Source organism: Conger conger, chromosome 2 (genome assembly GCF_963514075.1).
Source record: "Conger conger chromosome 2, fConCon1.1, whole genome shotgun sequence".
Classification (NCBI taxonomy): domain Eukaryota; kingdom Metazoa; phylum Chordata; class Actinopteri; order Anguilliformes; family Congridae; genus Conger; species Conger conger.
The window spans coordinates 31,302,695-31,329,685 of NC_083761.1; the positions used below are offsets into that span (position 1 = coordinate 31,302,695).

General features: G+C 41.6%; 1 protein-coding gene across 2 annotated transcripts in view; it reads left to right on the forward strand.

Annotated features, from left to right (window-relative positions):
- The first annotated feature begins 5,443 nt into the window (after positions 1-5,443).
- zmp:0000001082 (integrin alpha-D) overlaps positions 5,444-26,991 on the forward strand; it is a 145,358-nt gene continuing 123,810 nt past the window's right edge. Inside the window, exons 1-3 of one of the 2 annotated variants that reach the window (XM_061223232.1) lie at positions 5,467-5,572; positions 5,799-5,875; positions 9,015-9,135. In XM_061223232.1, the coding sequence (XP_061079216.1) occupies positions 5,809-5,875; positions 9,015-9,135 (188 nt within the window). In that variant the 5' untranslated portion in view covers positions 5,467-5,572; positions 5,799-5,808. Of the gene's footprint in view, positions 5,573-5,798; positions 5,876-9,014; positions 9,136-26,991 lie in introns of both variants that reach the window. The other variant, XM_061223240.1, reaches the window with a different exon arrangement.

The following is a 26,991-nucleotide window of genomic DNA, read 5'->3' on the forward strand; positions in this document are numbered from 1 at the left end:
TTGCTGCTCCAGAGGGAGGGACTTGGCAGGGTTAGTAGATCGCCGCACAAAACAAGCACCTCGAGCGCCTCGGAATCACGGTCACGACTTGGGAGGCGAGGCGGCTTGAAGAAGGCGTGTCGCTCTCCCGTCGGCCGCCGAGGGACGGGGTGTGGGCGGTGTATCTAATACTAGCTCTAATTGAATCAGACAGGGGTCCAATTGGCTACCAAATTGGGAGAAAAAGGGAAAAAATTGGATAAAAATATAAAAATAAAAAATATACAAATTTTAACGTATAATCACGTATAACAGGTGACAAGCAGTGTATATATTTCATTCATATTGTAAATAATTGTTTACTAATAACTATGCTTTTTTCATGATCAGTTCATGGTTTGTACATCACAACTTTATAACAACAAATTATTTATTATTAATTTGCAAAAGCATTCAATGATTTGTTGGAAAGAGTAATCAACAAATCATATGTAACTATTTAGTTGACATAACTCATTGTTTAGTAATCATTTAGATATGTTTTATTCATTATTAGTTACAGGATCATATGTGACTTACAACACATCTATATAACAACGTTATTATTCATCATTTTCAAATGTATTTAAATAATTTGTTCATGATTAGTTCATCAATGACTAATACATGATTTATAAGGGATCATGATTATAAAGTGTTACCAATATTTAAACATGAAATAAATATATTACCTCACGTACTTGCTACATCTGTGATGGAGACAAACTGCTCCAGGCTGCTGTGAGTAGGGGTGTGCGAGTACTTGTTGAGGAAATATTTTTTGCCGCTTTTCCTCCTCGTCCCTTTCACGTGGGTGAAGTTGTATTGGCAGCAATGATGCTGAAGAAATATTCAGAGTCAATAGTAGCTCATTACAAATCTTTCATTTAAAATAAAACAGATTAATCTGGGGAGTCTGTGTGCTCCGTGCAAGAAGCTTCCAGAGACCAGAGAATTCCAAAATAACAGTAGGAAGTATCCTAGTCTTTTTACATTATAGCTAACCAATCAATTGTCATATAACATCACATTGTCTCTCTTAACCCGCCTTAATATTTTCTGTCTGTAATGTTTCTGTACTTGTTCTGTTTGTTTTCATGTTTTTTCTTGTTTATTATTCATTTCTCATAGTACCTGGTTTATGTTTTCCCATTACAGTTCTCATTGTCCTCCCCTGTTATGTCTACGTCTGAATGTTTATCAGTCTAGCCACTCCCCTGTCTGCGTGCCCCACTATTCGGGTGGTTACGGTAGTTTTCAGGGTTCAACATTTTTTCTAAACTCTCGATTCTTACTTCCTGCTCTTTCTTGATAGTTAAATGTTGTAAAGCACGATTCTAACTAACTCACTAACGCTATCTCTTAGTATTTCTCCACTGTTCTATAACTCCGCCTCCCTATGCTATCCCTGATTACTCGTTTAGTTTCAGCGAAGTGTTCGCACCTGTCTCTAACTATCACTACGTCTTCTAACTATGCAAATGTCTACTCCCTAATCCGGAGCCGTATGTTTTACATGTTTTGTTTCGTGCATCCAGTCCGCGTTTTCGTCTCCCTCCCGTTATTATGTTATTACCCTATTGTGTTTCCCCACCTGTTGTCCATTTGTTTAGCCCACCTTTTTCTCTGCCCCGCCTAGATTGTCACCTTCCCTCTTGTATTTAAACCTCAGTCTCAGTATGCTTCGTTGTCAGAACGTTGATCTTGATAAGTGCCGATTGTTTGTAAGCCTTGTTATAGAGATTCTTGAAAGACACCCCTTTGCCTTGACTTCGACTTTGCTTTTGCCCTACTGTACCTTCGCCCTGTGATTTTCTGGATTTTTGACCTCTCGCTTGTTTTTTCGACTATTCTTTTCAATCAAACTTTAACATCCCCCCTTTGAGACCACTAGGTCTCACATTCTTGAGAGTTAAATTTAACGTTATCACTCATGCCCAAATTAATTAGCTATCAATCGCATTAATCATTTCATCTATCAATCACAATAATAATTTCATCTACCAATTACTTTAATCATTTCATATATCAATCACAATAATCATTTCATCTACCAATTACTTTAATCATTTCATATATCAATCACAATAATCATTTCATCTACCAATTACTTTAATCATTTCATATATCAATCACAATAATCATTTCATCTACCAATTACTTTAATCATTTCATATATCAATCACAATAATCATTTCATCTAACAATTATACTAATCATTGTTTTAAATGAGCAAAAGAGAAATATAGGAACAGCATCAGTTCTTGTCCCATGATCTTCAAATCCATGAGAGCCTGAGGAGAGGTTACTAGCACATCACTCAGCCGTCGCAATCAGGCCTATTTATTTATTGTTACCTCTATGTGTCAGTGCATCAGAGTAAAACATTTATAAGCACGTGACAGGTTACAATTAACTGACTAAAGAACACCTAACTAGCGAATAGGCTAGGTTAACATGCATTCAGGTATCTGGTTTGCTGACGTACATATCCATCATTTCAGCAGGCCTATAAATAGGCTGCAGCAACTAGGTACAAGGAAATGCCTTACCTGTTGGGGTTCTTGTTCTTCCCTGCTTGTGTGCAGGTTCCTGTCTGGCTTCAAGGTATGTTGCAGTTTGCTCTGTTACTTGCAGCCACGTAATGTTTCATGTAAGCCTGATGAAAATTGTGATTGTAGGTCACCATACACAAAGTGGTGGAACTTGAGACTCTGCACGTGCATAGCCTAATGAGGTATTTATTCTAATCGTTATATCTTGTTAATGGTATGAGTAGGAAAGCATTTAGCTTCCGCGGTAATGTCATGGTTAAAATGCGCTAAAATATTGTGTTTACAAGAACGCCACACTGCATGTGCACTAAAAAATATTTTCTGCCATTATAGGACATTGCTAGCTGCTGTTTTGCCAACATTAGTAATTTGCATTTATCTTTCAGTCTCATTAAAGAGCTAAGGAATGTAGATAGTGGAGCTCCAGTTCTATTAATTTGTCGGTAACTGGCTATGTGGAGCTCCAACCATTTGTGTTTTAAACTGTGTTGTATCCACCTTTTCCTTGGGGTTCTGTATTCATTTGTATTGTTAGTACTCTTACTACTGACAAACCAACTGTTGATCGAGTTGCGGCTTTGGGGCTGCTAACGTTGCAGTGCGTGGTTTGGGATCTGGGTTGGCGTGGAGGTCGTTGCGGCGCTGTCGGAAGTGGTGCCATTCTTTTCACTGCATGTTATAGCATGTGTGTAGAAGTAGAATATTTTGTGATAGGCACCTTCATGAGTGAGTGACCTTTCGGTTCCACTTCCATTAAGTCCTCCATGGACCCGTACCCGCATGCATCCAGTAGCGCCCCTAGCGGTGGTATTTTTAAGGTTATAACAAATAAACTGGATGTTTTTATTATTGAATCCATGTCTCTGCTTGTTCATTTTGTTGAATGTACCTATGTGGGGATTGATCATAAATCCTTGATTTGTACAAACTATTTCTTTGGGCATAATTCCCAAGGTGGCATAATCAGGTGGTGTTATGCCAGGTCACATTCTGAAGTATAGTCAGCTCCAGAATTACTCGCACCATTTGAAAAAATGCTACATACAATAAACACAGATAATAATCATATGCTCAGTCATTTTCTTTATTAAACATACCAAAGGTCCTGCGATTAATTTGTGTTCCACTTTTAATGTGCAAATGGCCTTTGAGCTCATGTTCCCAGTTTCAACACTTCAAGGGTTGTTTCTCCTGAATAATTTTTCCATTGGGTTCAGTAGGGGCGGCACGGATGGCGCAGTGGGTAGCACTGCCGCCTCACAGCAAGGAGGTCCTGGGTTCGAATCCCCGTCGGCCAGGGCCTCTCTGTGCGGAGTTTGCATGTTCTCCCCGTGTCTGCGTGGGTTTCCTCTGGGTACTCCGGTTTCCTCCCACAGTCCAAAGACATGCAGGTTAGGCTGATTGGAGAGTCTAAATTGCCCGTAGGTATGAGTGTGTGAGTGAATGGTGTGTGTGCCCTGTGATGGACTGGCGACCTGTCCAGGGTGTATTCCTGCCTTTCGCCCAATGTATGCTGGGATAGGCTCCAGCCCCCTGCGACCCTGTTCAGGATAAGCGGGTTCAGATAATGGATGGATGGATGGATGGGTTCAGTAGGACAATTATTAAGGAGAAACAACCCCTTGAAGTGATCCATATCTGCTGCATATCACAACATCATGATGGTTTGAGGCTCATTTGATAGCTTGGACCCTAGATGACTAAAAGCCATTTAGCCAAAAAATGTGTTCTATACTGTATCAACATAATTTACAGCTGAATCTACTCCCACCCCCTATTCCCACAGTGATCCATTCAAATGCAAAGAGTTTTAGTATCACTTGTAGGACAACCTGAAAATAAGATATTCAGACTCTTGCACTGGTTATTTGTCCGGGATGTATTCCTCCCCTTCTCGCAAAGTATATATGAATAGGCTCCCACCACCCTGCAACTCTGACCAGATCTAAGCAGTTAGAAGATTTAATCTTTCCCAGCAGATGGACCTTCTGTACATGATTACATACTTTGATACTCTCCTACCTTTTGTATTATCTGGCTAATTTTCTCAACTAGGACAGGTATCACTAAGTCAAATGAGCAGCCTCATTATATTATTAGCACAGTATAAATGCATCTCTTTCAACCAGAGTGAACAGTGACCCTTACAATAGGTAAGATTTTTGTTTTAAAACATTGTTACAAGACCATTGTAAATCCCTTCTTTGTTTGAAAAAGGCTCACTGTGCTTCAATTCAGATTTCAAAACATACAGTTGACTCTGTACCAAAACACTGTAACAGTTGTACAATAATTTAATAATTTAAACATTTCACTCTCGACAAGCTATCACTGAAACTCTGTGTACTATTGCTTATTATCCAAGTATTTAGCATATTTAGCATAGGTATTTTTAAGGATTGCAAAGCTGTTTGCTCACCTGTGGCCATCAGACAGGCTTACTGTTCAAAGTAATTTTTAATTGAACTGGTCTAAAATGTATATTCATAAATGAGTCAAAATAGATTTTTCAAGCAGAGAATGTGTGGTTTTTAGTAAATTAAAACATGTATAATGATTTTGAAGAGGACAGGAGCTGAACTTGTTCTCAGAATGGGAAACAGTGTAATTGAATGTCTTTTCAACCAACAGAATTGTCCTCCAAACATCCAACCAGCCCCTTTACCAAGTCTGTAGCACTTCATATATGGGTATAATTTTTTTTTTAATTGAACCTGTGTAGATTTCTTTATATTTCACACAGAACCTCATACTGGTTGTGCAAACACTGAAAAGGCAAAAACAGAAAAAAGGGAACAAGCACACACCCAGACCTTCCTTGTCTAAAGGACATGCCCCTTTATGATAAATGTACAGGAAATGTAACACAGGAAGACTTTCATGAGAACAGTTTCATGCAAACGGTTGTACACACTTTCACAGCAAGGAATTGAAAAAAGCAATGTAAAGGATGTCTCCATTGCCGCTAATCTCACTCTCCATCAGTCTAGCAGCTATAGGTAAGATGGGTCAGATATACTGTTCTTCTATTGTCAGGGATCTAAATGTCATGTCTCGTTTTCATGCACAAAATATATTCTGATGTGATGTATGCATAGATTATCTCCAGTCTAAAGGGCGTCTAAAGGGCACACCCCACCTTATGATAAATGCACAGGAAATGTAACACAGGAAGATGTTTATGACCACAGTCTATTGCAAACGGTTGTGCACGCACTTTCACAGCAAGAAACTGATGAAGGCAATGGAAAGGATGCCTCCATTGCGACTAGTCTCACTCTCCATCAGTCTAGCAGCCATAGGTAAGATGGGTCAGATATACTGCTCTTCTATTGTCAGGGATCTAAATGTTATCTCTCATTTTCATGCACAAAATATATTCCGATGTGTATGCATAGCTTCTCTCCAGTGCATTTGAAAAGACAAACCACACCTCTTCACTTTGTGAGCCGTCTAACTTTTCATCAGCCAGTATGATAAACATGCAACAGAATTGCATCATTGCCTTAAGCAGATTCAGAATTTTTTACTTTTGTGAAAAACTGCATAAAGTCAATGAGTGAGAATAGACATTTATATTACACAAAGAAATCTGTTTTTACAGAATAATTGAATGAAAGCTCCTTTTACAACACAAATGTTGGTAGTCAACCTTTCCCTCATTTAAATAGTTAAATATACTTATTTGTATTAAAATGCAAAGGAGTCAAATTGTCTTCAGAAAAATCTTTGGGTTAAATTTTTTGCATTCTCCCCAGGCCCTACTAAGACTTACATTTTGATGTGTGCTCCTGCTCAACCCTTTTGTTTTATGTTTTATTTTATTTTTTTGCATTTTTAATGAATTATACAGGTTTTCAAAGCAGTTTAAGACTTGCCTTGTGCTGATGCTTATCTTTGATATTGAGACAATATCCTGGACAAAATAACATTTATGCAGGTTAAGCACACAACAAAAATACTGGCACCAAAAGTTTACATTTACACTGCATTAAGAGAGAAGACTTGGAAAAATAAAGCTCTTGTGAAATCAGGAAAGTTGGCCCAGCAATAGTCTAAAATGATTTTTGCAAAGAAAACAGAAAAGCCTGTTTGGCTTGCTTCCCCCCATTAAACGCCAGGGGCTATATGTATCAATCTACTCAAAGTAAAAAAAAAAAGTCTTCAGTGTAACTTAAGTGTAAAAATTAAAAAAATAGTCTAAGAGAGATCCAGAGGTCTCTTAACTTTTATAGGAGTAGGCCTAGGAGCAGGGTGTCGAGGCTTGCTGTTGGAGAAGCAATGCCAGATGGGCCTTGGAGCAGCGGTGTTGATCCGATACAGGAAGATTGATATGAAGGGATGATATGGTGTTGTCTGCATTATCTGCATTACTGGAAACATTTACTTTTTTTCTGCTGTTCGAAATGTGTGTTTCAATGGTAGTGTTCACTGGATAGCGTGTGCTGCTTCCTGAAAGTTCTGCTTCCTTTATACCTAGAATGATAACTTTTATGATAACTATAATCATGCAGGCAAGCAAACCATCTCAAACAAACAGGTTGAATATACATCGTACAAAGATTCCTATATATACAGAAGAAAAGCTTACAATACATTTGTATAGTACCCAGGGCGATTTAATTTTCATGCAAGCAGGAATGCTAAAAGTTTCTTTGGCCAGCATCTTTCACTCACACTTTATTTAAAAAAATAGATCCCGTCCCACATTCATTATTCATCATCTCATTCATACAGTTTGAATGGGTTTGTAAGTTCAACCAATTCTAAATTTGGCACAAAGGAGGCTGACATATGGGCAATGCGACTGTGCCTTCTATTTTAGAAAGCAAGTACACATATCCCTTTCTTGCAATAACTGCATCAAGCCTGCCACCCACTGACATGACCAAACAGTTGCATTCTTCTTTTGTGATCCTTTTACTGCAGCCTCTTTCAGTTGTTATTTATTTTGGGGTTCCCTTCAAGGAGGTGAAAAGCATGCTGAATTGGGTTAAGATCTGATAATTTGACTTGGCCAATCTAAAACCTTCCACTTTTTTCCTTTGTTGTGTCCTTTGTTGTATTGCCTGTGTGTTTCGGGTCATTGTCTTGCTGCATGATGAAGTTCCTCCCAATTAGTTTGGACAAATTTCTCAGTAAATTGGCAGACAGAATGAACTTCTGAATTCATCATGAGTTACATCATAAATAAAGATGTAACTCATTTTACTCAGTGAACCCACTCCAGCAGCAGCCATGCATACCCATGCATGACACTTCCTCCACCTTTATTGATTTCTCCTCTGTTCTAAGCTTCAAAAAGGCTTGTTTGCTCTCCCAAAGACAACTCTCTGGTCTTTGTGTTGGTTCATCCTTTCTAACACAAATGCAGTCTTCACAGGCAAACCCCAAGGCTAAAAGAGTAGATATTCAGAACTATTTATTGTTTAACTAATCAATCTAACAGAATACATCTCGGCAACAAGAAACAGCTGTCTGTCACATTTTCCAATACCTTTACTCACCTAAAAAATGGGTGGTGTGATACCAAAGGTGCTATGTCCTAAGTAATACATCTAGGTGTAAATAGCAGGACATAAAAGCTGAAATTCAGAAATTTTGAAATTCTCATGATGCATGAATGCTGCAATGGGTAGCACTGCCGCCTCACAGCAAGGAGGTCTTGGGTTCAAATCCCGGTCAGCCGGGCCCTCTTTGTGTGTTTGCATGTTCTCCCTGTGTTCGTGTGGGTTTCCTCTAGGTATTCTGGTTTCCTCCCACACTCCAAAGACATGCAGGTTAGGCTTATTGGAGTGTCTAAATTGCCTGTGGGTGTGTGTGCCCGGCGATGGACTGGTGACCTGTCCAGGGTGTATTCCTGCCATTCACCCAATGTATACTGGCTGAATGTATGCTGCAACCCTGTTCAGGATAAGCAGGTTAAGACAATGGATGGATGGATGGATGTCTCGTGATCATATTTTTATCCCAAATGTATTGTGTATTGCAAAAACAAAGGAATTGGCCTTGCTGTTCCAATTCTTTTGGAGGGAATTGTATGTTTGGCACTTTCTAACTGGTATTTTTGATAGGATGACATAATCTGTTATACCATCTTGTAAAAGCTGTTGCGTCATATTTATAATGCTTTGTCAGTCTTATGTCAAGTTAAGTTACTGTTTCTGTAGCCTACTATATTTTTACTTATGGTATCGCCTAATTTTGGAAGCCTGATTATATTTGAGCCCCATCCCCGCAACATTTCCTATTTTGCAACATTTTGCAATTGTACATTAACATGCTTGTCCCCAGAAATACATGTACAAAGCCATCTTTTCTATAGCCCAATATAAGCTGACCAGTAGTCTTGCATGATTTACATGTAGATTACTGACAAAAGGAGGTTCAAATGACTCAAAATTAGATCTGACCACATCCATGTTCTACTTGTGTCAACAGTGTCACTTTCTGTGACTTTCACCATTGATGACATCAATACCAAAAACTTCACTGGGGACACTGAGGAAACGGGATACTTTGGATACAAAGCTCTACAATATATGCATGGGAAGGAGAAATGGTGAGTGTTGCTTTTCTGACAGTTGAGTATTGACATGTTTGACAGTGTGAAGATCCCTCTGTGAGGACCTGAGCAATCTCCCAAAATTATACTATACTTGTAGGGTCCTTCGCACAGGGCACCAAATTATGTAGGGTCCTCGCACGGGCCGCCAAATAACATAGCGATTTTACTCTCTACGAAACCGGGGCGCCAGTTAATGTTATGTAGCAGTATAACTGCCAAAAGTAATCAGTCTCATAAAATTACTGTTATCAGAAATATCTAACCACAAATTTAGTATTTTAATTAATAATTCAAATAACCAATATTAATGATTAAACATACCGATAACCTGAAGGTTGGAAGTTCTTTGAAAGACTGCTTTAACTCGGCTCTCATGTCTATGTGACGCCAAAACAGACACCGGGTTTAATAAAATATATTTATTAACATACAAACACAGAACAGATAAACTAATGGGAAGCTAGTAGTGAGTGTGTGTGTGTGTGTGTGCGTGCGTGCGTGCCCCTTGGACAAAGGAAAGGTAAATTGGGCATGTCAGTGATAGAGTTAGCTGTGAGAACAGACTACTTGCGTAGTTTTACTCTAATTACATATGCGAAAGACGGCGAATCAATTCAGGTATATATATGGCTAACACAAATACATTCAAACGGTAAGACGGCAAATATAGAACACAGATTCACAATATCAGTCAAGACTAAACTAAACACTGGCTATGCCTGAATGTTTGTTCTCTTACTGAGTCCATACGCTTTGGATCCAAAAGACCTTATAGGAGCCACGATGGTGCTGTGAATGCGTGTCCTGCAGAGGTGCGCAAAGCTGGGGCGTTCCTGTCTTAGCCGCGCTTTGCTGTCTGGTCCGCTCGGTTGCTGGAAGGATGTTCGCTGGTCCTTTTTCCAGGTGGAAAGGTTTGTTGATGTTGTTCCTTGGTGAGCTTTGCAGGGGTAAACTGATGTAATAATAATAATAATAAACTTTATTTATAAAGCACATTTAAAACAACCATGGTTGACCAAAGTGCTGTACAAAACAAAACCAGGCAATAAAATTAAAGATAAAATGAAATAAAATGAAATTAGATAAAATGAAATAAAATGAAATGAAATGAAATACAAGTACATCATCTGGATTCCCCATTTATGTCTGACATAAAGGCCTCACTAAAAAGGTGGGTTTTTAACAGGGATTTAAAAATATCTATGTTTTGGGCAGATTTAATATGTGGCGGTAGGCTGTTCCACAACTTGGGGCCAGCTACCTCAAAGGCCCGGTCACCCCTCCTAGCTCTCCTCGACATAGGGACATCCAAAAGTTGCTGATTGAATGATCTAAGTGATCTAGCTGGGGTATACATATTGAGGAGTTCAGACAAGTATGTAGGTGCTAGACCATTCATTGCCTTAAAAACAAATAATAAAATTTTAAAATTTATCCTGTAACGGACAGGAAGCCAATGTAGGGATGACAGTGCTGGTGTAATATGCTCCCGTTTTTTTTTGCCAGTCAGAAGGCGGGCAGCAGCGTTCTGCACTAGCTGCAGACGGCAGAGAGAGGACTGGTCTAAGCCTATATATAGAGAATTGCAGTAGTCCAGCCGAGATGTTATAAAAGCATGGACCACTCTTTCCAAATCTTTTTGAGAAAGATAGGCCTTGACCTTGGCTATTTGTCTTAACTGAAAAAAGGCAGCTTTGACAACAGCACTAATTTGCTTCTCAAATTTAAAGGCACTGTCAAAGGTGAAACCAAGGCTTTTCGCAGCAGGAACATTTTTGGGGGCCAGGGGGCCCAAAGCACCAGCAATGTCCTCCGATTGAGCTGGATGTCCAAACATAATGACCTCTGTCTTATTTTCATTAAATGCAGGAAGTTAGCATCCATCCAGTTTTTTAAGTCTTTAAGACATGTAAGTAAAAGCTGCAGTGATTTCTTGCATTGAGATTTTACAGGTAAGTAAATCTGTACATCATCAGCATAACAATGGAAAGAAAGGTTATGCTTCCTGAAAATTGACCCCAGGGGCAGCATATATAAAGAAAATAAAATAGGACCCAGAATAGAGCCCTGGGGGACTCCACAAGTGAGTGGGGCTGTATCTGAGGAGTAATCTCCTACCTGGACAGAGAAACTCCTGTCCAATAGGTACGACCGAAACCACTCCAAGGCAGCCCCCTTAATACCCACACAGTGTTCAAGGCGAGATAAAAGAATCTCATGATTCACGGTGTCAAATGCTGCTGTCAAGTCTAAGAGCACCAGGATAGCAGGCTCACCAGAGTCTGTAGTTATTATCAGATCATTAAAAACTCGTAAAAGGGCAGTTTCAGTACTGTGCCGAGGTTTAAAACCAGACTGAAACTTTTCACAGATGTCATTTTTATCTAAAAATGATTGTAACTGAATAAAAACTGCTTTTTCCAATACTTTAGACAAAAAAGGTAACTTGGAGATAGGCCTAAAGTTAGAGAGAACCGAGGGGTCAAGATTTTTCTTTTTGAGCAGTGGTTGCACTACAGCATGTTTGAATGCAGCTGGGACACATCCTGAACTGAGACAGGTATTGATTAGCAATAATACGCTAGCACCAACTGAATCAAAAACTTCTTTGAGAAGACGAGAGGGGATGCTGTCTGAGGGGCAATATGTAGGCCGCAGATGCTTAATTATATCTGAGAGCGAAGGGAGGGATATAGGCTCAAACTGGTCAAAAATGGCAGAGCACAGAGATGGAGCAGGGTCAATGGTAACACTCAATGTGTTAACACTCGTGTGGGCTAGCCTAAGAGTAGAGACCTTCTCAATGAAAAATTTAAGAACATTTTCACAGAGTGTGGGTGAAGATATGATGGGGGATACATCACGGGGGTTAATAAGGGAATTAAAAACATTAAAAAGAACCCGAGGCTTGTGGGTGTTTTTGGAGACTAAGGTAGATATATACTCTGTTTTGGCAGTTTTAACAGCTCTCTGGTAGTCTGATAGGCAACTACGCAGGATTTCTAGAGAGACATGGAGTTTATCCTTTTTCCACTTTCTCTGAGAGAACGAGTGGAATCATTAAGCCACGGCTCTGAAAGTGCTTTGGTGCGTCTAAGCCTAAAAGGAGCAACAGAATCCAGTATTTCAGAACATGTAAAATCAAACATGGAGATAAGCTCCTCAGCACTGAGAGCACAGTTCGCATCCAGCGCACAAATCGAGGAGACGCTGAAAATATCAGAGAACTGTGATGCGGTCGACTGGTTGATCGAGCGCAAACGGCGTGCGGAGGCGCGTGATTTGATTCCCGAGCAAGGGATAGAAGATGTGGCGTTCCGTGTACACCAGTTTCCACTCGCTATAGGCCACAAAGTTACCGCGAGGTAACTAGGTGTGTCTGTAGGCCTGGTAGTGCGCTGTGCAGCATTCAGCCTCTGTCCAAGTCTCGGAGCAGATGAGCTGAAGCGAATGGCCAAAAAGGGTGCGTCGAAGAAGGGAATGAACAAGAGAAGGAAGAAGAGGATCCCGAGAACATGTCTTGCTCTTGTACGGGAAAGTTTATTGCTCCCGCCATTACGTGATTGGCTGAACCAAGCTAGACGTTATGCGGGGTGGATGTCACGGAATTGTCCTGTGGGATTGTGGGAGTTGTAGTTCCTATGTACTATACAATACAATATGTATCATGATATGAGGGTCAAAGTTACAAATATAAAATAAAAAGAATGGATAAATGCTAAGCAGATGAAACCATCTAAACATGGCTCATCCATTTATAAAAAACTACATATTGCTACTGATTCTATGCATTTTTACTGTAGGAATTTGGAATTATGGAATGGCAAACTCCACCATAATCACCATTCAATTCAATAAAAGCCATTTTAAAAGAATTTTTCTATAGTGTTTTTCACAGAAGAAGCTTTACAGAGTAACAAAAAACTCCCCGATAGGAAGAAATCTCGGGAGGAACCCACCTATAGGGGCATGCCTATCCTCCGCTGGCCAATAAGTTTGATGTATTAAACTTGTAGGTAAACTAGAAAGTCCATATGGAGGGATGTACAGTTTGGACTTCAGAGGATAGGGGGATGAATTTGTAGCTGCAGGATGTGTCGAAGTGTGGGTTTAACCAAGGAAGAGCAGGGCTGCCGCAGTCCTTGATGTTAGATAGGGGTCCAGTGGACAGGTGGAGAGGTCGATGAGCTCTGGGAAAAATAAACAAAGGAGGATGTTAGGACTAAAATGTATTAGTACATAGAATAAGATTTCCCCACATTCTAGAACACATTTACCACACGTACCTACCCAGTGACTAAGGTTGTAGCTAACCCCACTGGCACCATTGAGGCATGCTCAATGCCACCAGTTACATGTGCATTTCTAAGTAACCACTAGCCTCATCCAGCACCAATCTCCAGAACAAAATACTTCTGATGATGCCACTCCACCAAGCTATACCTGCTTATAAACTGGATTGTAAAGGTGTGTTTTTAATCTAGATTTAAATAGAGACTGTGTCTGACTCCCTTATACATTTTGGAATGGTTTTCCATCGTAGTGGGACTCTGTATGAGAAAGCTCTACCACCTGTCAGTTTTTTTATATTTTTAGGACTACCAGGTAGCCTGCATCATCAGAACAGAGTGACCTTGTGGGTCTGTATCGTAAAAGCAGGTTTTCTAGGTAAACTGATGCAAGACCATGCAGAGCTTTAAAAGTCAGAAGCAAATCTGTCCTAACCCATTCATTTTTGCGGTAAAACGTGTGTGGCGAGGTGGTGATAGAAACAAAGAAAATACCATTCATCCGACTACGCCACCTAGGGAATTTCACCCCAGGAAGTATATAGGGGGGGGGGGGGGCTTGGAGTAATACCTTGATGATACACAGGCTACACAAGTTTGATAACTGAAGAAAGACAGAGACATGATTCCAAAAGAAATGCAAATTTATTTAATTATTAATAACTAAAGGGTCTGTGGAAAGAATAGGAAATAAACCAAACCTAGGTGAAAGGAAGTAACAAAGGTTTATTACAAATTTAATCAATATATAAAATACAATATTTTCCTAAACTTCCCCTTCCTAAGGCTCTAAGGGGAAAGTGGACTGAGGCCAGCAATGGGGAGGCAGGCTAGCTGAGTGTGTGTCCAGGGGTGCAACCACTTACCTACCACACGTGTATTCACTCCAAAATGGCTACCACGGCAAACAGGTGAAAAACAGGTGTCCCAGTGCTCTTTTTAACACTACCAACCAGTGAGGGGAACCACACCAAAGTGTCTAGCCTCGCAACCAAGCCAGCACTCAGTTCCACTTCAAAGAAATAAAAGAAATATTAACAATCAGAAAAGGGTCACCAGTACACCAGTAAGCTCACAATAAAAATACCAGACAACTGGCTAGATAAAACACATACACATTGAATATAAAATCTATCTAGGCAAAACAGCAGCTGATGGAGACCTACAATCAAAAAGGCACATTAGTACATAAATTACTTCAGGTACTGCTCAAACCCTACTTACCCCTGAACATTGGTTTATACCTTGGGTAAAATGCACGTTGGCCAAGCAGCCTCAGGGTAACAATCCCCAGCACCGAAGGGCAGGCCGGGACTTAAATCACCAATCGGTTAGCAGCAGACCAGGTAAACAGGACACTATCAAATAAATTAAAACTCAGTCATTGAGTATGTAAAAAGAATCTTAAAAAAAACCCAAATGCATGCCTGCATCACCTACCCCAGTCACAGAGAGGAGCCAATATTAGCAACCGGAGAACAGCCAGAGAAAAGCAGAAGCAGCCATGCTGCCACAGCTGCCTTAAATGCCCTAACGAGCTACTTAGAGGGCGGGACCAGGAAGGCTGTGTGGGTGTGTCAAGACTACTACATAGATCTGGAAACCAGTGTTCCTACCACACATGCGTGAACTAGCCTGATGGTGCCCAGTCAATATCAGTTTTCAAATAAAGGTTGGATGGTTGAACTGTAACTCAGGAGGGAATACCTGGTTTCCAGGCCAACCAAGGAAAACAACAGTAGTTGATGAGCAAAACATTATGAGAGCTGTGATGAAAAACCCCAAAACACAGTGAGTGACATCACAAACAATCTCCACAGGGCAGGGGTGAAGATATCTCAATCAACCCTTCTAAGAAGACTTAGAGAGCAGCAATATAGAGACTATATCACAAGATGCAAACCACTCATCAGTAGTAAGAATCGTAAGGCGAGATTACAATTTGCAAATAAGTATAGAAATCAGCCACATAAGTTCTGGAATACAGTTTTATGGACTGATAAGACCAAGATTAACCTCTACCAAAGTGATGGAAATGCCAAAGTGTGCAGAAAGAAGGGATCTGCTCATGATCCAAAACATACAAGCTGATCTGTGAAGCACAGTGAAGGAAGTTTCATGGCTTGGGTTTGCATGGCTGCATGCCGAAGTGGGCTCACTAATCTGTATTGATGATGTAACTCATAGTGGTAGCAGCAGGATGAAAAAAACATTCTCTCTGCCAATGTTGCACACTTGAATAATGACACTTTGTGATATCCAGGTGCTCATATTTTATTATATTCTGCAACAACACATGAAAATATTGTTAGCAAAACTGTAGTCACGATAAGCAGCTATGATACGCTTCTGCTTTCTGCTTTCATTCACACTGACATGACTTGTTCTGCACTTACAATATTTTATAATGATCAAAGAAATTATCATATTATATCATAACATATTTTATATTACTATACTACCATTACCAAAACAAGAAAATGAAATAATAACAATGATCCAGCTATTACTACTATTAGCACCATATTTTATAACATTCACGGTTTAACTTTTATGCTGTGACATTCCCAAAACGGCGCCTTTAAACCCAGAAACAACAGCTCACTCCCAACTTTACTAGTCTACCGTTATTCTCCGTGCCGAGCCACGTGGCTATGCTAACAAGCTATCGTCGTCACTTTCATTCCTCTCCTAAACATAAACACCGGACATTCAGCATGAGATAATATAAACCATAAGTTCTAAACAGTACTTATCGTGATGTTATATTACTTTCTCACCTGCAACAACACATGAAAATATTGTTAGCTAAACTGTAGTCACGATAAGCAGCTATGATACGCTTCTGCTTTCTGCTTTCATTCACAGTGACATGACTTGTTCTGGCCAAGGTACAGCGCGTGTGGATGATATCCGGTGTGACTACGGCCACTTAGCGGCTAGGAGTGGTGTGCGAAGAGGAGTTGCAGGCAAACTGTGTCCAAAATACTGTTTGAACAACCAAAGAAATATTAAACGAACATTTAAAAATGCACTATGGGGGGTATCATAAGAAGCAATGCATATTATGAACAAAATGCATATTATGAACAAAATTATAAACAGTACCACATTCCATGGCGCCACACCCTCCCCCACTTAAAAAATAAAATAAAATGTTTTCTCAACATTTTATCCATAACCATAACCATTGACATATAATTGGTGTATTCCTGGAAAATGAAATGGTTGATATTACCCAAAGGCATTTACTCTGTCCAGTAGAAACATCCTTCATACTTCTTGACATTTATATTAAATGCGTTCAAAGACCAAAGTAGAAGTTAATAGTGTTTAACTGTAACAAAATACCATTTCATCTGAATATTAAACCATTGTTTTTTTCATGCCAGGATCCGTAAACATTTTCACCTCATTGGGATAAACTCACTTTTACTCATTGTAACCAGACTCCAAATAATCGGGCAACATTTTACTATAGTCTGTTACCACAATTCTGTTGTTTACCTATCATACACCTTGAATTACATGTTGACCAATGTCTCCACATTAGTCTTTTCAGCATAAATCCGTTATTTTTTATTTTTTATTTTTTTGAATGCAGTCTCTCAGGCTATCAATGTCCCAGTCTTATTTCAGTTTTTAGCAGATTGTCTCGATAACTGACATGGTCGCCATAGGCTCTGGGGACAAGGGGATGGTGTTGTTACCTCCATACTGCCCATACCCGTCTCTATGAAGGTTGGTTGTCCTAGTGCATCATACGTCAGCATCTTGGGTCGCTGTCGCTCTCTCTGAGGGTGGACATCCACTGGCTGAGATGAAGACCCCTGCTCTGGTTCAGAATCACTGTGTCGATCCTCTTCATCAGATGCTTGTTCCTCCATTTCCTCGACTTCAGGCTCGCAGGTCTCCGCTTCCGGGATAGGCACAGCGACGTCATGATGGTGTGGAAGCCTCCACACAAGCTCACCTCCGTTCTCTTCATCACTGTCTATATCCTGATCCGGTCGCTGTTGCTGAATTTCCACTCTTCTACGTCTGGTGTCTTTTTTTCCACTAGTTTGATCCTTTGTTTCCGATCTATCCACCGGCACGCTGTCACATGGAAGCAATAGGTTTCTATGCACTAATTTGCTCTTGCCTCCTCTCTCTGGCTTGATGGGGATGTCAGGGCTCTTTCGACTCACCACTACATATACTTTATCTTCCCAGTGTGAGCGAAGTTTGCTTGGCCCTCCTCTTTCTGACAGGTTGCGCAGTAAAACTCTGTTGCCAGGGTGAAGTTCAGCTCCGTGGATCTTTTTATCATACATTTTCTTTCCTCTTGAGGCCTCGTGGTGGGCTGTTTTTGTTGCGATATCATACGCCTCTTGCATCCGAGCCTGCCAGCGAGGTCTATGGGGAGTCGTGGGGTGCGCCCAACAGCAGATAATAGGGCGAAAACCCGGTGGCTTCACTCCGAGTGCAATTGTAAGCGTGCACTACTTTTGCCAGCGAGTTTTTCCAGTCAGCTTTCTCAGTATCAGTCAGTGTTCTCAGCATGGACAAGAGCATTCTGTTGAAACGCTCTACTTGACCGTTTCCTTGTGGATGATACGGTGTGGTGTGGGAGCCACGCACACCACAGATTTTCTCCAGCTGGGCAAACATTTTATTCTCAAACTCTCTTCCCCTGTTGTGATGGATTTTTGCCGGAAAGCCGAATTTGAGGGCAAAATCATTAAAAACTTTTTCCACCACTGTCTTCGCAGACTTGTTTGTTGTTGCATACGCCTGTGCAAAGCGTGTGAAATGATCCATCACGACTAGTATATATTCATATCCGTGTTTGCATGTTTCGAGGTGCAAAAAGTCAATGGACACAAGCTCAAATGGGTAAGTAGTGGTGATATTGGTCAGTGGGGCCCTGGTGACTTTATTTGGCCTCTTTCTCTTCAGGCACTCGCAGGCATGCATTACAAAGTGCTCAACATCACTTTGCATTCTGGGCCAGTAGAACCTATCCCTTATTAACCCCAGTGTCCGTTCTACCCCCAAATGTCCCATTTCCTTGTGTAACTCGGTAAAGACTTTGTCATGGTGCTCTTTTGGTAGGAGGAGTTGTTCTCTACTCCCTACTCTCTTATGAAGAACCCCATCATTATCCACATACAATTTGCTCCATTGTCTCTGACATCCGGCGTCTCTGCTTTCCGGGCCTGTCCCCTGGGTAGATGGTTACTGACCTTGTACTGCAGAATACGTCCGATTACAGGGTCCTGCTCTTGACTCAGTCTGATCTCAGCTGGTGAGAGTGGCTTCCTGTTGGGCAGTGATGTGGTGTCTCTCACTAAGTTGATGGCATCCAGGCTGACTGTGGAGGTTAGATGAAGGGGGCTCTCTTTCTGCAGTATTACACTGTCCACAGAAGCACAAATTACATCCTGCTTTACCTCCTCTGTGCACTGGGCCATGAACTGATCCATATCCAGCAGCATGCGGGAGAGGCCGTCAGCGTCTGCATTCTGTTTTCCCGGCCGATATTTGATTGAGAAATTGAAGTCGGCCAGCTCACCCACCCACCGGTGACCTGTTGCATTTAATTTGGCTGTTGTGAGGACATATGTTAAGGGATTGTTATCGGTGTATACCACGAAATGAGGGGCGTAGTAGAGGTAATCCCGAAAGCGAAGAATTCTAATTTTCCAGAATGCAAATGATAGTTTTTCTCTGGAGGTGTCAATGTCCTGGAGCCATATGCGATTACCTTCATCTTGCCTGCCTGTCTCTGATATACCACCTCCACCAGGCCCACTTGTGAGGCATCACAATGTAGAACGAATGGTTCTGAGAAATCGGGATAGCCCAGAATGGGTGGCTCTATTAAACAGTCAATCAGAGTGTTCAATGTGTCTTGGTGACTTTGGGTCCAGCTAATGGGTGTGCTAGAGGGTAGACGATTGCTCTGTTTTGCACTGACCTTTCTCCTTTTTGTCTTTAGCACAGGAGGTGGAGCGTTGTCGGGGGGTGAGGCCAACAGCTGGTACAAGGGTTTAGCCACTCGGGAGAAATTTGGAATGTAGGCTCTGTAGTAAGAGAGAAACCCCAGCATACTGCTCACTTCCCCCACTGTAGATGGTGTTCTGTCCTTTAAAGCTTGTACTGGAGCAATCTCGGCTGGGTCCATGGTGTATCCCTCTTCAGAGACTATTCGCCCAAGGAAGCGTACTTCCCGCTGGAATACCTCACATTTCTTTGCACAGAGCTTGACACCATGGTTTTGATATCTCTGCAGCACAGCTCTGATGTGATTCACATGGCTGTCAAAAGTAGGAGAGTGAACAAGGTTGTCATCCAAGTAGGGCTGGCACATCTCATCACGGAGACCAACCAAGCACTCTTCCATACTCCTTTGAAACTCTGCTGGTGCTGAGCTGAGCCCAAATGGGATGTAGTTCCATTGGTAAAGGCCCCAGGGTGTTATAAAAGCTGTCAGGGGCCGACTCTCAGGGTCCAGCAATCCCTGGTGATATGCTTTCCCCTGGTCCAGTACTGAAAACCAGGAGCTGCCATGCAGAGAGTCCAGCATATCTTGGATCCTGGGAATCGGGTGCCGGTCTGGTACAGACTTCTTGTTGAGCTCCCTATAGTCACAGCACAGCCTCAGCTCTCCTGATTTTTTCCTGACGCAGACGATGGGTGAGGAGTAGGGTGACCTTGACTGTGAAATCCACCCTCGGTCCAGCAAATCTTGGAGATATTCTTTCACTTCCTGGTGCAGGGGCTTTGGCACTGAGGTGTAGGTTTTTCTTACAGGTGTGGTGTCGTTTAGTGTGATATGCATATTCAAAGAAGGAATACGTCCAAAGTCTTTGTCATTGTAAGCAAAAACATGGCATTCTTCCCTGAACAGTTGCTGATCTTCACTGAGGTGGTCTAACTTAACTAGAGGGTCCCACTCAGTTGGCTTTTGGTCTTGTTGTGGAGTGGTGGTTACCTGCATTAGTTGAACGACAGCTTGAGAGGGGCTTTGATTTGGTTTGGCTGGTGTCTGACTGTTTCTGGGGAAGCCACCGGTAAGAGGATACTCTGCTTTTATTTCCTGCAGATGACCCAGAATGGTGCGGGGGGTTCAGTGTGACATCATGCTTGTTATTGTTAGCGATTGAAACTGGTATGAACACTGACCTTCCCTCGTCGACACTGACTAGACCCTCTTGGATGACCAGACCTTCAGGCAGCTCATCAGGCGAGAATAACACACTTTGTCCATTAAACTGAGCTCCATTGTGGGCACGAGCATAGATGGTGGTGATGTGCCCAGCAGCCAGCCGTACTCCCCTCTTCCCTGCCTGCACTGTCCCCACATTATTACTTGAGTCTGGAGTCTGCATTCCTTTAGGACTGAGTCTGCTGATGTTCTGGTTGGTTTGTAATTTTGACTGCCGCTTGTCCCACTTGTTGACTACTTCCCCAATCACATTATATCCGATAATGGGTTGTTTAGCCACACCGGGATCGCCAAGCACCAGCATGGGGACCAACAATGTCTTTTCTGGGTGAGTGTCACAGTCTAGATAAAACTCTACCTCTACCCAACCATCAAATGGGTTTTCAGTTTGATTTGCCGCTAATGCCACCAGTGGCTCTTCCCCCACTAGTTCGGTGAGTGGTCTAACTGTGCTGTGTGGAAGGTGCCGTTTCCTCCATTCATCATTGATAACGCTTACTTGCGCCCCAGTGTCCCACAGAGCCTCAACCCCTATATTGTCCAAGTAACACTGAACCACACATCTTTCCGCAATAAGACTGATGAGCTTGGCTTGACGCTGTGAGGGAACATAAGCAGGTTGCTTACCGATTGTCTGTGGAGTGATAGGTAGGCTGTCTCCCTTGTCACTTGATAGGCTTTGTGACGGTGGGGGGTATGAGATGCAGGATTGATTTGGGACCTGGAGGACGGGAGGGCTACTGTGGGTCCCGGCTCAGCAGCCCCTGTCCGTTTCCCTGCATTTGTCTCCTCCTGCAGCCATGGGAAAGATGGCCCTCCTGCCCACAGCGGAAGCAGTGTCTACATGACTCACCAACCTGTGCCTCTCTGCATGCCTGGCATCCCCTGGTCCACCTAGCAGTGGTGGATGGCCCTGTGTCCGTGCTGGGGTGTGACTTTGTCGCCCCCAATGCCCCACTGAACATCCTTTTCACTTCCATAATATCAGCCCTAAGACCCTCGATGAGTTTAGTGGTTTCTGGGTCAGGCCCTTTACATTGTCTTTGATTCTTCTTTGTGCTTGTTTCTTTGTTTGTCTCCGTTTCACTGTTTGGAGGCTGACTACTGCTGGAGTGTAGTTCTGTGTGTATCTCATTCACTTTAGGTGGTCTTACTGTCATATTTTTTTTCTGTTTGGCTTGTCGTTCTAGCTCGAGACTGGCAGCCTCAGTCACCTTATCGATCAAAAGTTCACCTGTGACCTTTGGGTTGCTTAAGTAGGGTTTCAGCTGGAACTTCACTGCCTCACTAAGTAGTCCAGTTTCAAGTGAGCGGAGGAACTTTTGCTGGATGAGATCTGGGCTGAACTGTTCTCCTTCCTCCTCATCTCCAGACTTGCAGAGCAGTTTCTCCCTGAGTTCGATCGCCCGGAAGAGGAAGTTCTGAGCTGATTCTTTTGGGTCTTGGGAGATATTCATGAGTCTATGCAGCAGGTCAGATGATGAGTCAACTTTATAGTGCCCTCTCAGTATAGTTTTTAATGTGGGAATTTTGAGGCCTCTCTTTATTTCCAGTAGATCACGCAGGGGGAGGCCTGGGCTCACTGCTCTAACAACAGCTTCAATAATTTCAGCCTCTGAGTAGCCCTTCTTCAACCCAGCTTCCATCTGGTTAGTGAGACTGGTGTAAGAGAGTTTCTCTTTCGGTCCAGCTTCCCCTATCTGACCACAGATTCTGAACTCTCGTCTCAGAGTCACTTCTTGTGCTGCAAGGGGTATAGGAACAGTGGCTTCCCCTCTCTCACTCCTGCAGTGACACTCAGTCGCTCTCCCAATGCCTCAATCTTCTCCTCAAGTGCACAACGTGCCTCTGCCTGTGCCTGTTGGAGCTGAGCATACTCCTCTCTTAATGTCTCCACCTCACTGGGCTCTGTTGGTTGCTGATTTTCCACTTTCATGTTCTAGTGTTTGTATGAAAGACTGGAGTTTACTAAGACACGACTGGAACACTTTGGTGTCCCCCTCACCATCTTCAACCTCATCTAAAGTTACTTCTATCAGCTGAATTAGGGATCGACGGTGCTCGCCTCTGATTCCCTTTGCTGGTTCACTGCACTTCAGATGCTGACACACCCTGATGAGTTCAGACTGCTGACTGATGTTAACAGTCTCCTCCTGGCTGGCTCGCCAAAAATATGTTGCACACTTGAATACTGACACTTTGTGATATCCAGGTGCTCATATTCTATTATATTCTGCAACAACACATGAAAATATTGTTAGCAAAACTGTAGTCACGATAAGCAGCTATGATACGCTTCTGCTTTCTGCTTTCATTCACACTGACATGACTTGTTCAGCACTTACAATATTTTATAATGATCAGAGAAATTATCATATTATATCACAACATATATTATATTACCACACTACCATTACCAAAACAAGAAAATGAAATAATAACAATGATCCAGCTATTACTACTATTAGCACCATATTTTATAACATTCACGGTTTAACTTTTATGCTGTGACATTCCCAAAACGGCACCTTTAAACCCAGAAACAACAGCTCGCTCCCAACTTCACTAGTCTACCGTTATTCTCCATGCCGAGCCACGTGGCTATGCTAACAAGCTATCGTCGTCACTTTCATTCCTCTCCTAAACATAAACACCGGACATTCAGCATGAGATAATACAAACCATAAGTTCTGGTGTGAAAAAGTGTTTGCCCCCTTCCTGATTTCTTTTTTTTTTTTTTTTGCATGTTTGTCACACTTAAATGTTTCAGATCATCAAACAAAATTTAAATATTAGTCAAAGACAACACAAGTAAACACAAAATGCAGTTTTTAAATGAAGGTTTTTATTATTAAGGGAGAAAAAAAATCCAAACCTACATGGCCCTGTGTGAAAAAGTGATTGCCCCCCCTGTTAAAACATAACTATCAAACCTGAGTTCAATTTCTCTAGCCACACCCAGGCCTGATTACTGCCACACCTGTTCTCAATCAAGAAATCACTTAAATAGGACCTGCCTGACAAAGTAAAGTAGACCAAATGAATCTCAAAAGTTAGACATCATGCCGAGATCGATCGAAAGAAAGAAAGAAAGAAAGAAAGAAAGAAAGAAAGAAAGAAAGAAAGAAAGAAAGAAAGAAAGAAAGAAAGAAAGAAAAAGTAATTGAGATCTATCAGTCTGGAAAAGGTTAAAAAGCCATTTCTAAAGCTTTGGGACTCCAGCGAACCACAGTGAGAGGCATTATCCACAAATGACGAAAACATGGAACAGTGGTGAACCTTCAAAAATTACAAAAAAAAATTACCCCAAGAGCGCAGCGACGACTCATCCAAGAGGTCACAAAAGACCCCACAACAACATCCAAAGAACTGCAGGCCTCACTTGCCTCAGTTCCAAGACGAAAACCACTGCTGAGCAAAAAGAACATTAAGGCTCGTCTCAATTTTGCCAGAAAACATCTTGATGTTCCCCAAGACTTTTGGGAAAATACTCTGTGGTCTGACGAGACAAAAGTTGAACTTTTTGGAAGGTGTGTGTCCCATTACATCTGGCATAAAAGTAACACTGCATTTCAGAAAAAGAACATAATACCAACAGTAAAATATGGTGGTGGTAGTGTGATGGTCTGGGGCAGTTTTGCTGCTTCAGGACCTGGAAGACTTGCTGTGATAAATGGAACCATGAATTCTGCTGTCTACCAAAAAATCCTGAAGGAGAATGTCCGGCCATCTGTTTGTGACCTCAAGGTGAAATGAACTTGGGTTCTGCAGCAGGACAATGATCCAAAACACACCAGCAAGTCCACCTCTGAATGGCTGAAGAAAAACAAAATTAAGACTTTGGAGTGGCCTAGTCAAAGTCCTGACCTGAATCCTATTGAGATGCTGTGGCATGACCTTAAAAAGGCGGTTCATGCTCGAAAACCCTCCAATGTGGCTGAATTACAACAATTCTGCAAAGATGAGTGGGCCAAAATTCCTCCACAGCGCTGTAAGAGACTCATTGCAAGTTATCACAAACGCTTGATTGCAGTTGCAGTTGCTGCTAAGGGTGGCCCAACCAAATATTTAAATTTGTTTGATGATCTGAAACATTTAAGTGTGACAAACATGCAAAAAAAAAAAAAAAAAAATCAGGAAGGGGGCAAACACTTTTTCACACCACTGTATGCTACTAATTAAATAATTGCATCCTTAATCTACGATCTGAACAAGTTGACACAACTCTTGACATGCACAAGAGAGAAGTGAGGAAAATAGTCATTTTTACAAAAGGGGGAGGAACCAGGGAGGAACTGACCGATCACAAAACAGTATTAACTTCATGTTATGCATTCGTCACTGATGTACTCGTTTAAGATGAGTACTCGGATCACCCCTAATATTTACCTCGAAAATGTAAAAATGAAAATGCCCGTAAGGTACATTTATTTGTATAGCGCTTTTTACAACACAAATTGTCACAAGCAGCTTTACAAAGAACCCAGTCCTGAGACCCCCTCAGAGCAAGCCTAGGGCAACATCGGCAAGGAAAAACTCCATGACACCTTGTTTCAGAGGGGAAGTCTATTTGCTTCTGGCTGGCACTGGTCATACAGTGAGTTTAACAGCAGTATTATGTATACTATATAATGAAATAAAATCTATAATGAAATTCATAATTATACAAATAATAATTATATGGATAACAAATATAGATGATTATCCGGGAATGTCCGGTTTTTGGCACAGGGAGGGCAGAAGCAGCAGGTTAGTTGGAACCAAAGTCAGGTTGTGGTGCTTCAGCTACAGCTCCAGGCCGGAGCCCAGAGCAGGGAGAAGAAAGCAGAAAGAAAACAATGATTACTGGATGGTAAAAGTAGTATGACAGCAGAACAGTGGGTAAATCATTCCACAGGAGAAGGGCTCGATAGGAAAAGGCTCTGACGCCAATAATACATCTATCCACTCTCAGAACCCACCTGGGTTAGTGGTCTTCAAGAATGTCATGGTGTTTTTAAATAGTGCCATGTATTGAAATTAAATGCAAATATGGAGATTGCAATCCTATAATTCCACATTCCTACAGTAAAAAGGCACATAATTGATGGTATGTAATAATGTCAAAGTGTGTCCTGAAAAGAGTTTATATGGATTTTCTTTTGTAACTGATTTTCTAAATTGGGTGATGTATTGAATTATTGAATAGTCAATATAGTGATTATGGCAGTGTTTGCTATCCCATATTTTCAAATATCCACACTCCCCGGGCGCTGCACTGTGGCTGCTCACTGCTCCTAAGTAAAATTAGAATGGGTCAAATGCAGAGGGAAAATGATCTCACTGGGTTCAATAAATTATATAGACACTCTGTGAGCACTATTAGGTATTTATTAAATTTGTTTTTCAGACTTATTAAGTCTTCTGCTGTTGTAGTCTATCCAGTTCGAGGTTTGACATGTTGTGTGTTCAGAGATGTTCTTCTACATACCACTGTTGTAATGTGTGGTTATTTGCATTACTGTCACCTTCCTGTCAGCTTCAATCAGGCAAGATTGCAATTTGCAAAGTACAGAGATGAGCCACAAAAGTTTTATAGACCTAGATTAACCTCTGCCAAAGTGGTGGAAAGGCCAATGTGTGGAAAAAGAAGGGATCTGTTCATGATCCAAAACATACAAACATACAATATATATAATAATAATAACACTACATTTTATTTGAAGTGGCGCCTTTCTAGACACTCAAGGTCACCTTACATTGGGCAAAATACAAAATAAACATGGTAAAAACATGATATAAAATATCCAATTAAAAATCATCAACAAAAAAAAGAAAACATAATACAATATATCCAATAAAAAATAATTTACAATGAACATACAATTCATATCAAACAAACAGACAGCAGACAGAGATAGACACAAGAACAGAGAGAAGGAAACAGTCAGGGGTATGCAAGAGTAAACAGATGAGTTTTGAGAAGTTTTTTGAAAGATGACAGTGACTCTGTATGGCGGATGTGTATGGGTAGAGAGTTCCAGAGCCTGGGTGCTGTAGAGCTGAATGCTCGAGCACCCATAGTAGAGAGTCGGGTGGTGGGGATAGACAGGAGGCCAGCTGAGGAGGAGCGGAGAGTGCGAGTTGGGGTGTAGTCGTGAAGAAGGTCAGAGAGATAGGGGGGTGGATGGGTGTTCAAAGCCTTGTATGTGAGTAAAATATTCTGTTGCCTTCATAACTCTGGTTTCCCCCCAGAGATGCATGTCTGCTGGCTGCCAGTACCGTCTGCTTGTCTGCAAAATTGTGAAAACGATTTTTTTCCCCGTCCTCTGTTCTCTAAATCGTCAATATGCTCGCCAAACAATGAAT